General features: G+C 41.0%; 10 protein-coding genes across 10 annotated transcripts; 7 read left to right on the forward strand and 3 right to left on the reverse strand.

Moving 5' to 3' along the window:
- Positions 1-319: 319 nt before the first annotated feature.
- Positions 320-1,360, forward strand: NCA3 (SUN family protein NCA3; the record flags this gene model as incomplete). Its single annotated transcript, XM_449011.1, has 1 exon — positions 320-1,360. The coding sequence occupies one exon, from the start codon at positions 320-322 to the stop codon at positions 1,358-1,360; it is 1,041 nt and encodes a 346-aa protein (XP_449011.1).
- Positions 1,361-1,947: 587 nt separating this feature from the next.
- On the reverse strand, positions 1,948-2,868 carry PHO86 (Pho86p; the record flags this gene model as incomplete). The annotated part of the gene is made up of 1 exon (XM_449012.1): positions 1,948-2,868. The coding sequence occupies one exon, from the start codon at positions 2,866-2,868 to the stop codon at positions 1,948-1,950; it is 921 nt and encodes a 306-aa protein (XP_449012.1).
- A 629-nt stretch (positions 2,869-3,497) lies between these two features.
- RPE1 (ribulose-phosphate 3-epimerase RPE1) lies at positions 3,498-4,238 on the forward strand (the record flags this gene model as incomplete). Its single annotated transcript, XM_449013.1, has 1 exon — positions 3,498-4,238. The coding sequence occupies one exon, from the start codon at positions 3,498-3,500 to the stop codon at positions 4,236-4,238; it is 741 nt and encodes a 246-aa protein (XP_449013.1).
- Positions 4,239-4,750: 512 nt separating this feature from the next.
- On the reverse strand, positions 4,751-5,239 carry ALB1 (Alb1p; the record flags this gene model as incomplete). Its single annotated transcript, XM_449014.1, has 1 exon — positions 4,751-5,239. One exon carries the CDS (start codon positions 5,237-5,239, stop codon positions 4,751-4,753), a length of 489 nt encoding a protein of 162 aa, XP_449014.1.
- A 306-nt stretch (positions 5,240-5,545) lies between these two features.
- MTC1 (DUF5427 domain-containing protein MTC1) lies at positions 5,546-6,874 on the forward strand (the record flags this gene model as incomplete). The annotated part of the gene is made up of 1 exon (XM_449015.1): positions 5,546-6,874. The coding sequence occupies one exon, from the start codon at positions 5,546-5,548 to the stop codon at positions 6,872-6,874; it is 1,329 nt and encodes a 442-aa protein (XP_449015.1).
- Positions 6,875-7,359: 485 nt separating this feature from the next.
- Positions 7,360-7,836, forward strand: LSM1 (Lsm1p; the record flags this gene model as incomplete). Its single annotated transcript, XM_449016.1, has 1 exon — positions 7,360-7,836. The coding sequence occupies one exon, from the start codon at positions 7,360-7,362 to the stop codon at positions 7,834-7,836; it is 477 nt and encodes a 158-aa protein (XP_449016.1).
- A 461-nt stretch (positions 7,837-8,297) lies between these two features.
- GCD14 (tRNA 1-methyladenosine methyltransferase subunit GCD14) lies at positions 8,298-9,422 on the forward strand (the record flags this gene model as incomplete). The annotated part of the gene is made up of 1 exon (XM_449017.1): positions 8,298-9,422. One exon carries the CDS (start codon positions 8,298-8,300, stop codon positions 9,420-9,422), a length of 1,125 nt encoding a protein of 374 aa, XP_449017.1.
- A 94-nt stretch (positions 9,423-9,516) lies between these two features.
- On the reverse strand, positions 9,517-10,458 carry NIT2 (putative hydrolase; the record flags this gene model as incomplete). Its single annotated transcript, XM_449018.1, has 1 exon — positions 9,517-10,458. One exon carries the CDS (start codon positions 10,456-10,458, stop codon positions 9,517-9,519), a length of 942 nt encoding a protein of 313 aa, XP_449018.1.
- Positions 10,459-10,904: 446 nt separating this feature from the next.
- SPT10 (Spt10p) lies at positions 10,905-12,500 on the forward strand (the record flags this gene model as incomplete). The annotated part of the gene is made up of 1 exon (XM_449019.1): positions 10,905-12,500. One exon carries the CDS (start codon positions 10,905-10,907, stop codon positions 12,498-12,500), a length of 1,596 nt encoding a protein of 531 aa, XP_449019.1.
- A 238-nt stretch (positions 12,501-12,738) lies between these two features.
- MCO6 (Mco6p) lies at positions 12,739-12,897 on the forward strand (the record flags this gene model as incomplete). Its single annotated transcript, XM_002999545.1, has 1 exon — positions 12,739-12,897. One exon carries the CDS (start codon positions 12,739-12,741, stop codon positions 12,895-12,897), a length of 159 nt encoding a protein of 52 aa, XP_002999591.1.
- Positions 12,898-13,136: the final 239 nt, after the last annotated feature.

The following is a 13,136-nucleotide window of genomic DNA, read 5'->3' on the forward strand; positions in this document are numbered from 1 at the left end:
TTTAGTCTATCGCAAGTCATAGGAAATGAACATATATATTTTTTTTGCAGTCGAATAAACTGAATACTTAGCTATATATTTTTTTATATAAGAAGCCAATTCCAAATGAAACAATTCTTGCTAGATATATTCATTATATAGAAAATACCAAAGATATAATTAAATCAATTCACTCCTTTTATTGTTATAAACAAGACCAAAACCTAACATATTTTTGGATCAAAAATAAAAAAAAATAAATCAATAGTCATTCATTTCTATCCTGTTTTTTTTTAACTTAAACTAATACGCTCCTTTATTCGCTACAATACTTTTAACTATGAAATTTAACTGTGTTCTATTAGCCGCTTTCATGGTCGCTGCCGCTCCTTCCCCTAAACATGACCATGAGGACAGACACGCCATCAAGAGAGACGTCGATGTGGTCACCGTCGTTGAGTATGTCGGTGCCGATGACGGTAACGGTTTCGATGTCAAGACATCCACTAAGGCCCAACCATCCAGCGTCGCCACTTCTACCAGAAAGACTCTGCAGCCTTCCTCCTCCTCCTCCTCTTCCTCTTCCTCTAGCAACGGTGGTAGCGGTTCTTTCAAAGACGGTACCATCCCATGCTCCCAGTTCCCAAACGTGGACAACGTTGTCGCTGTCGACTGGGTCGGCCTGGGTGGCTGGGCCTCCGTCATGAACTTCGACGGCTCCTACGGCCAGTCCTGTTCCGACGGCTTATACTGCTCTTATGCTTGTAAGCCCGGTTACTCCAAGACCCAGTGGCCTTCCGAACAACCTTCCGACGGTAAAGCCATCGGTGGTCTGCTGTGTAAGAACGGTTACTTGTACCGTACCAACACCAACGCTGACTCCCTATGTCAGCAGGACATCCAATCCGCTAACGCCAAGAACACCCTAGGTAAGTCTGTCGCGCTATGTAGAACCGACTACCCGGGCTCTGAGAACATGGTCGTCCCAACTGTCGTGGACGCCGGCTCTAGCCAGCCTATGTCAGTGATCGACAGTGACTCTTACTACCAATGGCAAGGCAAGAAGACCTCCGCTCAGTACTACGTCAACAACGCCGGTGTCTCCAAGGAGCAAGGTTGTGTCTGGGGTGATGCTGCCAGCGGCAACGGTAACTACGCTCCATTGATCTTCGGCTCCGGTAAGAGCAACGGTGTCACTTACTTGTCCATCACCAAGAATCCAAACAGCAACAGCGCTGCTAACTTCAACGTCAAGATCGAAGGTGCCGACGGCGCCGATGTCGGCGGTACGTGTGTCTACGAAAATGGCCAGTTCTCCTCAGGCTCCGACGGGTGCACCGTCGCTGTCAAGTCAGGTGTCGCTAACTTCATCTTCTACTAGACATGCTGGCCATGACAGTCCCATCTTTCCTTTTGTCTTATACATTATAGATCACGGAGATAAACTTCATTTTTTCCCACTTTTTTCAGGTTAATACCTGCTGGCTTAACGATACCACCATAACATTTGATAACAAGACATTAATATCAATAGCAATGGTTTTACTTTTAGTTTTTATTCTACTATATGCTAGAGCGCCCTTAAGTGAGGAGGCTCGTAATTCTTTATGCACTTCAAACTCCCAGTGCTGACGGTAGTACAAAGTTTCAACTATGCAAAAAGAAAATTAAAGTTCGTAAATACCCTTTTATATATAAACAAGTTTTGAAATAAAAATAGTTGTTTATTGTGATGAATCACTTTTGAGATCATGTAGCCCTACATCTAACGCCATGAATGCCAGGTCCGCTGTACGAAATGTTCATGCTTTTATTATACAATTCTATATTCGTGCTCTGTATATTGAGGGTTTAACTCTTAAAATGCAACTTTATATATAAAGAAATACAAACGGCGTCAATGGCTAAAACGCACACAGTGATAGACAGCTTTTGAAAATTTTGATGGTGTCTCTCAGGTTTGTCGAATCATTCATCCTTCTTCTCGTAGTGGAACTGGACCCCCCACAGCTCTTTCTTAATCCCGAACAGTCCACCTAGCAAACGATTCTCCTTGATCCTGGCGCTTTGTACTTTGACGAAACCTTTCGACTTAAGGATCTTCTTCATGTCTTGGTCGAACGAGTAAATCTCACAAATGATTTTCATGGACTTACCGTAGTTTCCAGCAGCACCGATTTTCCTGGTGCGGATCATGGCCCAGTCCAGCAAATCTTCAATGATACCACTTCTGATGTAGACACGACGACTACCGATGGTGGAAATACTCATCACCAAGGAGTCCTTTGTGCTTAGCACGTTGTTCTTTGCGATAGACACTAAAGCAATCGGAGTTTCACGGTAGATAATGATGTGTGTGTTTTCCAAGTTCTCACGGAACTCCTTTGGTTTCTGCTCTACTTCTTTCTTCGTGAGCACACTGATGTCATTCAAGTTAACACCGTATAGTTGCTCACCCTTGGATTCGACAACGTTGTCGATCACAGCACGGAAGTACAAATCGGAGACTCTGGATAACAGTGTGAACACGAAAGATGCTGCAATCAAAGTGAACAATAATGCTGTGATGACTTCCTTCTTGTTCATCAGAAATATCTGGTACAAGTAGCCTGCGATGGAACTGGAAGTGTTCTTGGGAACATTGATCTGGATGGCCAAGTACGTGGACAGAAAGAGCCCTATTGCCGATATAACCACGGGGTGGCAGATCAATGTCTTGTTAGCCAAACCTTGCTTCTGCTTCAAGAAATCAGCTGGCAAGTTTAGCGCAGCAGTGGCCATCGACGGAGTCAACGAACTAGCGTATATCGTAGGTGGAGCATCCTTGTCCAATGGTGCGTTCAAAGTGGCATCTATCTGAGGAACAGCTCTGCGCAAATCACCAACCATTCTGCCTTTGTCGTAATTGTAGGTATTTGTTAATGTTTCTGATTTCCTCCCAGATAGTTCTTGAAGTACAGTTCATATATATATGTATATATAATTGCGATGGGTTTCGCAGGTTCGTTTAACAGATAAATTTGAGAGACCTTACACCCAACACGTGTTGGATGAGGTCATGGCAATTCTCGACTCTTTGTTATTATATAATACCACCAATTCAGGTACAGTTCGATATTTACATCCATTCCACAAGAAATAGCAAGTACAGTCTGCTTATAGCTCAAGGATCAAACCGTATTACCCACCGGCTCAGGCAGTAATCTCACCTGCAGCTAAGTTTTCAAGAGTGCTTTCAATAATGATGTAACAACAGTACTTTGTGTAGGTGACTGCCCCCATTGTCTCTATGTAATACTCCTTTTATAGCATACCAACTGGACCCAATCTGCTTATACCTCTCGAGAAATATCGAGTTTTGAAAAATTTCCAAAAAAAAAGGAGAAACCGCTTCAAGCTGTAAATCACCTCGAAAACTTTCAGCTCTGCCCTATAAAAAGGATCTGGGTCTTGGAAGGTTAGTGTACTCCTGGCAAAATGGCTTGTTCCAGGACACAAACGTAAGTGTGTGTTGAAAGATGGTTAAGCCTATTATTGCCCCAAGTATTTTAGCGTCTGATTTTGCCAATCTAGGTTGTGAGTGTCACCGAGTTATCAACTCCGGTGCTGAATGGTTGCACATCGATGTTATGGATGGTCATTTCGTTCCTAATATTACGCTGGGACAGCCTATCGTTACCTCGCTAAGACGTGCCGTGCCAAGATCACAGGAGGAAGAGAAAGCTTCTGGAGAAGTCGCTAGACCCACTGCCTTTTTCGACTGTCATATGATGGTTGAGGAGCCAGAGAAATGGGTTGCTGATTTCGCCAAGGCTGGTGCTGATCAATTCACATTCCACTACGAGGCCACTAAAGATCCACTATCGTTGGTGAAGTTGATTAAGGAGAACGGTATCAAGGCCGCCTGTGCCATCAAGCCAGGCACCCCAGTGGACGTTCTATTTGAATTGGCCCCATACCTGGATATGGCCTTAGTTATGACCGTTGAGCCAGGTTTCGGTGGCCAGAAGTTCATGCCAGACATGATGCCAAAGGTTGAAGCCCTAAGAACTAAATTCCCACACATGAACATTCAAGTCGATGGTGGTTTAGGTAAAGAGACTATCGGTGTGGCCGCCAAGGCCGGTGCCAATGTCATCGTTGCTGGTACAAGTGTATTTACGGCTTCTGACCCACACGAGGTTATTTCTTTCATGAAGGAAGAAGTGAGAAAGGAGTTGAAGGCAAAGCATATTTTAGGTGATGAGACCAAGCACTAGATGCTACAAATTCAAAAATAAACTATAACCATTTGTGTGGAAGTATTCTCATGACATCAAATTAATCCGCCATAAATAAGAGCTACTCTTCTAGACAGTGTTTCTAGCCAGTTCACATTTTAAATAAAGATTATTTCCAGAATGACCCTTTATAAATCTATTTATGCCAATTTAATAGTAAGACACAGAGTCGAACAATATTATAAAGAAGGCCTGTTTTTTTCTAAATGTAGCTGAATAATTTATTTGCTTGGGTTACTAATGTACAGATGTCTATTTTTATATTTCCTATAAGATTCACAACAAAAAAAATGGTAATATCCTAGAGTAACAGAAACAGAATTATAATAAAAATGTTGGCAGATTGTCAAATGCAAAATAAAAGAGATTGATTCAATAAGAAATGAATGTTATGTGGGGGTTGAATATCGTTTTTGTAATTTGTAGTCGTGACTATCAAAAGAAAAAATGGGTAGTTCACAAATGTGATTTTGTAACTTTAAAGATTAACTTCATGGGAAGTAAGGTCCACCAAGTACGGTACCTTGACCGTTCTCGATTATTAGGCCACTGTTTGAAGTATCCTCGACGGCGTTCCACAAGGCTTCCTTAACTTGCTCCAGAGCGGTCTTTGGCTTGGCATCCTTAGTCTTTTTTTGGTCAATATCAATCTCCATGTCGGCTTCCAACTTCGCAGTGGCATCTGTCAGAAGTCTCCTCTGCTGGGCGTACTTGATGTTTCTCTCGATCTTCTTGGCACGCTTCTTGGACAGAGTCTTGTTGGTAATACCCTTCGCACTGGCGTGATCGTCCTTCTGGCCTTCAAAGTACAGGTCCAGTGGCACAGACTTCACTTTACCAGACTTGGAGTCAGCAGATGATCTAGCTGGTTGCAATAGACCAGCTCTCTCTCTTTGATCTCTCTTCTTGCTGATCGAGCTGTTTTTGCGGTTCAAGTTAACCGTAAGCTTAGGCCTGTTGATAGAGTTTCTGGATGGCATTGTCGTTGAGTTGTTTGTAGTAGTTTGTTGCTGTGAATATGAACAAGTTACACCGGGCTTTCTATAACTACCACAGCTCATCGCAAGCTCATCGCAAGAAAATTTTTGTAATTTCGAACAATTTTTTTTGTTGGCAGTCAGGTGCCACGAACGAAGCAACCAGGAAGGAATTGGGCGCGACGTTCAAGGGATAACTGGGACTCATAGTCTTACTTCAATAGAGTCAATTGGTGTAGGTCAGCGGTATACTGGTACTGGAATACGCGGTACGACGACAGAATATTAGTCACGTTGGATTCATACGTTATGGTTGAGAGTCGCAAGTCCACTGAGGCAGACGAGGTGTTTGAGTTTCTGGACTCGTTGCCTGAGGACAAGAAAGGTGCTGAGGGTAAGAGCAAGGCCAAGGGTGCCGGGAAGAAAGATGAGGAGGATGTGTTTGAGTTTCTAGAAGAGTTGGAGAAGAGTAAGATGGATCTTGGTGCGAAGAAGGGGAAGAAAGTGGCCGAGACCAAGAAGCTGGATCCACAAGAGTCGAATGATGGCAAAGCCAAATCGGAAACGAAACAAGAGGCGCCAGCGGTGAAGAAAGATACTGAGGAGAAAAGTGAAGAGGCTAGTAATGCTAAGGTTGAGGCTAATGAGGAAACGAGCAAACAAGGCACTAATCCAGATCCTATCGCGTCTATATCCAGTTGGTGGTCCTCTGCTGGGTCTGCAACGGTGTCGAGTTTGTGGTCTAAGACCACTGAGCATGCCTCTCAGATAAAAAATAGGATACAGCAAGAGCAATTGGACATTACTTCCAAGCTTAACACACAGACCATCACTGACCTGGCCAGAAATATTCAAAAGATAGTTGTTGGTGAAACTGATGAAGTACTAAGGATTCACCTGGTGCACGATCTTGTGAAGTTTCCTTCCTTACAATACCATATTGAGAATAGATTTGACCAGGTTATGAGCTCCCAAGTGGAAGGTGGAATAAGAATATTTGTCGATGAATGGGGGCGTCCAAACAGATCCAACTCCATTAGCACAGTGGTTGACCCTGAAAAGAGGGAACATGAAGAGAAGGATGCTATTGAGCCAAAAATAAAGCTGAATCTATTTAGCGGTAAAGTTAGCGATGGTGAGAAGCTGGCATTTGCGAACATTGACAACTCAATCAAGCTTTTCAACAAGGCACACGATGAATACATAAGACAACAGAAGGAAGCTGAGGGTGAAAGCGAAGAAGGCTCCTCTGCTGAAAAGAGTGAAAACAGAATTAGTGACATATTTGTGTCGATTCTACCTGTTGCTATCCCAGACAAAAACGACAGCACGAAGGAGGATATGATCGTAACAGATCCACATCATGCCGGAAACTTCAGCTTCACCGTTGTATTAAAGGATATATCAAATGATATAACCGCAATTACAAGATCCCAAGCTTTCCCAACAAGCTGGGTTGAGTGGTTAGAAGGCGAGACTAAGAAGAACAAAGAATCTAAGAAGGGCGATGACAACGAGGACGAGGAGGATGACATCGTTGACCCAGGTGAATGGGTCAAGGACTGGATTGAGGATGGTTTGAGTCTATCTCTGGGTATTCTAGCTCAAACATATGTGATCAAGAGAATGGGCTTATAAACTAATACTACCTACCAAAACTTAGTCAAACGAGTAGTCAGCTACTGGCAATAAAATATTATAATACCTGCTCTTTTCTTCTAATAAATTTGCAAATTAAAAGCTGTATGTAATGTATTTAGCAATATATGATAATAGTCTCAGATAAAATTCTAATGTCATTGTGAAATTAGCTACTGCCAGTGGAAAGATGAGTCTTGAAAAGAGAAGTATCCATTACAATTTACCATCTTCGTATACTTGTCATAAGCTACGACTCTTGTATTCTAATTTTCTGTCAGTTTCCGATTGAACTGCGGCTTTCTTCGAAAATCATAGACGGGTAGTAATCTGTTGCTGGGAATAGCAATGGACTGTAAAATAAACCAATTGGGAAGTAGTAGACTTGACTTAAGCTATATCGGTTATTGTATTTAAATTCAAGTTCATTACTTAAAGCAGAGGAGGAGCGAGTTTATGCAATAAGAGACGCTACGTGATTAGAAATGGCTGAGAAAAAGGAAGACTCTAAGACTAAGATTACAGAAGGTGAAGCTGACTTGTACCTAGATCAGTATAACTTCACTACCACAGCTGCTATCGTGAGCTCAGTTGACCGCAAGATATTTGTGCTTCTTCGTGACGGTAAGCTGTTCTTCGGTGTGCTAAGGACCTTTGACCAATATGCGAACTTAATTCTACAGGATTGTGTGGAGAGAATATATGTGCAAGAGAACGGTGAATATGCTGAGGAGGATCGCGGTATTTTCATGATTCGTGGTGAGAATGTTGTGATGTTGGGAGAGGTCGATATTGACAAGGAAGACGAACCCTTGAAGAGCTTGAAACGTATACCATTTGAAGAGGCCAAGAAGCTAAAGCAACTGAAGGAAGAGAAAAGATGTAAGGAAGAATTTGCTACAGGCAAGGAGCTGGCTCGTTATGGTCTGAGCCATGACTTCCACAAGCAGGATTTGTATTAATAGTGGCATGATGTTGGGAAAACACAGTTCAAGAAAAGATCATTTATAAAAAACTTTAAGTTTGTCATCATTTTTTTTTCTACAACCTCGTTATCTTTTTTTTGTATCATAAGTATTATCGTTCGCATTTAATTCAATATAACGATTACAATATACCCCAAAGCATTAATGTACCATATTAGCTTCTTTCCAATAGCTAACTAGTTCGAGATTTAACAGAGTTAAGCTTATTATTCTTCTTACTCTTACGTTTTTCGTGATTTGAAAAATTTTGGAAATGTCGATGAACCTGCAAGCTCATCGCATCGCATCTCATCGCCTTATGACTAGCATGAAGCAATTGATATATACACCCAGTGTTTAACTTTGAGAACTTCTCTAATATACTACTTTTGAATCGATACCGGAGTTTGTATAAGATAATTATACCGTCAAGCTGCCACTATACATTAAGATATACCATGGTTGAAGTTTTTGACAAGTATAAGGACTTGATTCAAGAAGGTGATTTAGCTTTGATATGGATCTCTAGGGATAATATCAAACCTGTCACCATTAATGCCAATGAGACATTCAATACCAGATATGGTTCTTTTCCTCACAAGGACATGATAGGTAAGCCATATGGTTCACAAATAGCCATTAGAACAAAAGTTGCTAAGAAGTTTGCCTTTGTCCATGTGATGCAACCTTCTCCAGAGCTTTGGACTTTGTCTCTACCTCATAGAACGCAGATTGTATACACTCCGGACTCATCATATATTATGCAAAGGTTGAATTGTTCGCCAAACTCTAGGGTTATTGAGGCGGGAACAGGTTCCGGTTCTTTCTCACATGCATTTGCAAGAAGCGTGGGTCAACTGTACTCCTACGAATTTCATCCTGTTAGATACGAGCAAGCTACAGAAGAATTTAAAGAGCATGGATTGCTAGACAAGAACACTATTATTACCCATAGAGATGTGTGTAAAGACGGTTTCACCATTAAAAAAACGGATGAAACATCTTATCAATTTAAAGCAGATGAGGAACAGTTACAAATTAAGGCAGATGTGATCTTCTTAGATTTACCTGCTCCTTGGGAAGCTATACCGCATATTGACTCTGTCATTGATAATGATGAAAAGGTCGGGCTATGTTGCTTCTCGCCATGTATAGAACAAGTTGATAAAACTCTAGAAGTCTTGGAGAAGCATGGGTGGTTTAATGTAGAAATGGTCGAAATACAAGGCCGTCAATATGAGAGCCGTAGACAGATGGTTAGAAGTCTTGATGATGCTCTTGAAAGACTGTCAGATATAAAAAAGAGAAAACTGGCAATGGTAGAGAGACGTCAAAAAGCTGAGGAAGAGCTGGAAAAGAAAATTGAAGCTAATGAGAAGAACTTGCCTGAGCTACCACCTAAGTCAATTGAGAAATCGAAATTCAATCCATTTGGTAAGGGTTATAGAGTGAAAGAAGGTGATGCCAACTTCCAATGGAAAGAAGTCACGAAAGTAGAATCCGAAATAAAGTCCCACACCTCTTACTTAACATTTGCATACAAAATCAAGAGAAATGAGGATGAAAACTTGGACAAGAATTAAATGCATATAGATTTAGATTAGCATCGTTTAAAAAAATAATACTTGGATTTAAAATATATTTGTCATTTAAAAATCGAATCTCCTTAGGGCGATGTTATGTGATTGAGTAATTATTGTCGAATAAATCCAACCTTCTCTGTTGCCAGAGCGGCATATTTACCCTTACTCTCTCCATTGATTTTAGATCAATATCGGACACGACTAGCTGAGGTTCATTGTTTGTTTCATCGCTTCTTGCAATCACGTCACCCCATGGATTGATGATCATTGAGTGGCCCCAGGACATTCTAGTTACACTATTGGGGTTTGTTTTGGAATCAGCAGTTTTACTCCAGGTATCTTCAGTTACATTATGGGTACCAGATTGCCCTGGCATTACTACATAGCACTGTGTATCTATAGCTCGAGCCCTACCCAACAGTTCCCAGTGGGCCTGACCAGTTTTCATTGTAAAGGCACTAGGATAACATAATATTTGGGCCCCCATACTCCTCAATCTTAGAGCAAGTTCGGGAAATCTAATGTCATAGCAAATGGAGCACCCTAATTTCCCTGCAGGGGTATCTATTATTGAAGGAATTTGGTCTCCTGGTTGAACAGATTGTGATTCTTTTAAGATTGGGCCGTTTGGCACATCAACATCAAATAAGTGTAGCTTTGTGTAGCTAGATCTGATAACCCCAGAGCTGTCTATATAGAGTAGAACATTCTTAACTCTGTCGTCACCTTTCAATATATCCTGCTCGGAAGGTGGAAGATGTACCCCTATGGAAACATCTATAGCCCTCTTCTCCGATTTATATCTCTCATTAATGTCCTTGATCTTTAGCTGTAGATCATCTACAAATGTAGGACTTGATTTAGCCAGAACTCTTGAGTGCGTGGCGTTTTGAGATAGGTAATCAGTGGCTTCAGGGAAGAATATTACTCTAGCATCCAGTTTGATGGCTCGTTCTATTAAGGACGCTACTATAGACAAATTCTGCGCATGCTGAGAAGAGGAGCACAGTTGTCCTATAGCAATCTTGACTGACATACCTAATGGTTAACCTCTGAATTTTATATGGAAATTGATCTCCTCATATATGGAGAGTTTTGCATTGTTGCTGTCTTCAGTGTTTTCCGGAGCTCGATTGTTTTGCGATGAGCTCTTATACGCGTGAAATATAAAAAAATCATTATTAGAAAGGTGTGTTACAGTAGAATGAAATGATAAGTTCTAGATAGTTAAAAATATAAAGAATTGCAAGTTGTAAAGAACTCGAAGATACTTATCTTACTTGAGTATAGCAGGCCAAATAAGAGTTGCAAGTTGCTAGCATACAAGTTGACTTACGGTTACTGCTGGATCAACGTCTGAATTTGAAGATCGACGTCTGAATTTGAAGTAATAGTGTGAAGTTTTTTTATATTTCAAGGAAAGGGAACTATAAAACTTAATTAAGACAGGATTATTAAGAGATTTCGTTTCGAACTTCGAAAATGGCTCGAGGGGAAAGTTTTGATGCTCACGAGAGCCCGTTGCAACCGAAGACTATATTGTTGAAGGATGGAGAGACTATTGCTACGATGTATCCTATACCAAGTGTACCGAAGCTTATTCCTGACGGCCTTATGTCTTTTTTAGTTGAAGAGTTTAACATGGAAATAGAGAAAGGTGACAGTCTGCCATTTTATAACACGCTCACAGTCGATGAATTTGAGAAACTGATGTTTGTTGCAGAAGGACATATATGTGTCATGGTTCTGGGAGAAATACCAGAACTTGACTACAGTGCTGAGGATGGTATGCAGTCAAGAACGAATGGTAAGGCAGGCGGCAAAAATAGACCAGGTGACTCGGAATTAATGAGATTTACACCGCAATACAAGAGGCGAAAAGAGCGTAAGAACTTAAATTTGCATATACAATGGGAGAAACAATGTTTAGGTATATTCTCATTACAATCAGCGTTTCCAGGTAGGTCGGCGCACGTAGCTACGGGTACGTTTTTGGTGAACGCTGGTATTCGTGGTAAAGGTATTGGGAGAACGCTGGTAGAGACCTTTATAGACTGGTCAAAACTACTTGGTTATACTTCATCGTTTTTTCCACTCATATATGGCACCAATGTTGGAATGAGAAGGATATTGGAGGATCTAAATTTTAGAAAAATTGGGAAATTGCCTGAATCCGGTATATTGAAGGGGTTTGATGTTCCTGTCGACTCATTCATGTATGGGAAAGAATTTACACATATCACCAAAAGTATTGACATGTTAAGAGATACTCAAAAATCAGATGATATCGGGAAGTATGAAAGGTTAAAATACTATCTAGAGTCAGGCACATATCCAGCAAACTGCGATCGGAATGAGAAAGCCCGATTAAGAGTTAGTGCTCGATCTCACTCAGTAATGAATAACAAGTTGATGAATGGTAGTGGTAAAGAAGTTGTATATGAGCCTGACAGACAACATCAGATTGCGTATGAGACGCATCAAGTAGAGCACCAAGGTATAAATAAAGTTACCACAAAAATAGCAGAGAAGTATCATTGGAAAGGTATTAAAAATACAGTGACAGAAGTAATAGCTAAATGTCCCAAATGTAAGATACGATACCCTGATGGTATGGGAGTTGTCGTTACGCAGGATGAAAATGTGCCACAAGCGCACATGCTGCCAACACATAGGATACAGGTAGTAGATAAGACCTCCAAGCCTGAAATTGAAGAAGAACCTCTGCCGAAGAAACAGAAACTCCATGTTCAAAAACTCGAGAATAAGCACTTGCCGGACCCTACACCACCGGACAACAATGTATTCAACTTAACGGCAAATACATGGGCGGAGAAATTGGCTGCAAATATAGGTCTTGACAGCTCTACAGCGGTGCCAAATATCGACATGCATGATGATCATGATCACAAGGGCAGAGAAATGTCTCTACATAGGCAAGACATAGACATGGCTGCCCATAAAGACGACGACAGCAACATAATGGATGCGGCAATGCTCAGTCTGGAAGACAATGTAATCGCCGCTCTAGAGATAGTACGAAAGGAACAACGCGACGAAGACCATTACTATCACTAGGACCCCATTTATAAAGATGTACTACAATATATACTTTTCATGAATGTCACGACACGACACAAGAGAATTTTCAAATTCCCGGAGTGCAATGTGCTACTGAGTGTTAGACATCGAGAGGAATAATAAAGGGAAATCAGTTCATAGAGTACAAGTTTTTATAAGGTTGTTATGTGATAATTTGGCTGAGTTATTATATAGTAAGTTGTACGAGTTGTAACCGATTGGAATAGAAAGGGCAATGATTTTTTTCTACCAGCAGATACGGGCCATTTTCACACACTCCCACTCGACCAAAAGACAAATACAGTTGTCAAGACGGGCATTCTTTCAGCTTTTGGGATTCCTAGGCAGTTGTGTGGTGATCTCGTTAGCAGCCCAGTCTAACTATCTGCAGTGAAAGATGAAAGGTGGCACAGCGATAAATGTATAGTATGTAAAGGATTTTAATACACAGTTCTGTTTGATTTCTATTTCCCAGCTAACTCTTATCCATTGGAGCAGTGCCTCCCAAGGTATATAACTACATAGCAATCGGTTTCATGGTTCAACAAACCTTTTATATTGTTATACATTTATCAAACGACATACTCTATACTCATCTTCTTAATCAAAATCACGTAATTGCAATCACTGGGG

The sequence above is a fragment of the Nakaseomyces glabratus genome, chromosome L (genome assembly GCF_010111755.1).
Source record: "Nakaseomyces glabratus chromosome L, complete sequence".
Lineage (NCBI taxonomy): Eukaryota > Fungi > Ascomycota > Saccharomycetes > Saccharomycetales > Saccharomycetaceae > Nakaseomyces > Nakaseomyces glabratus.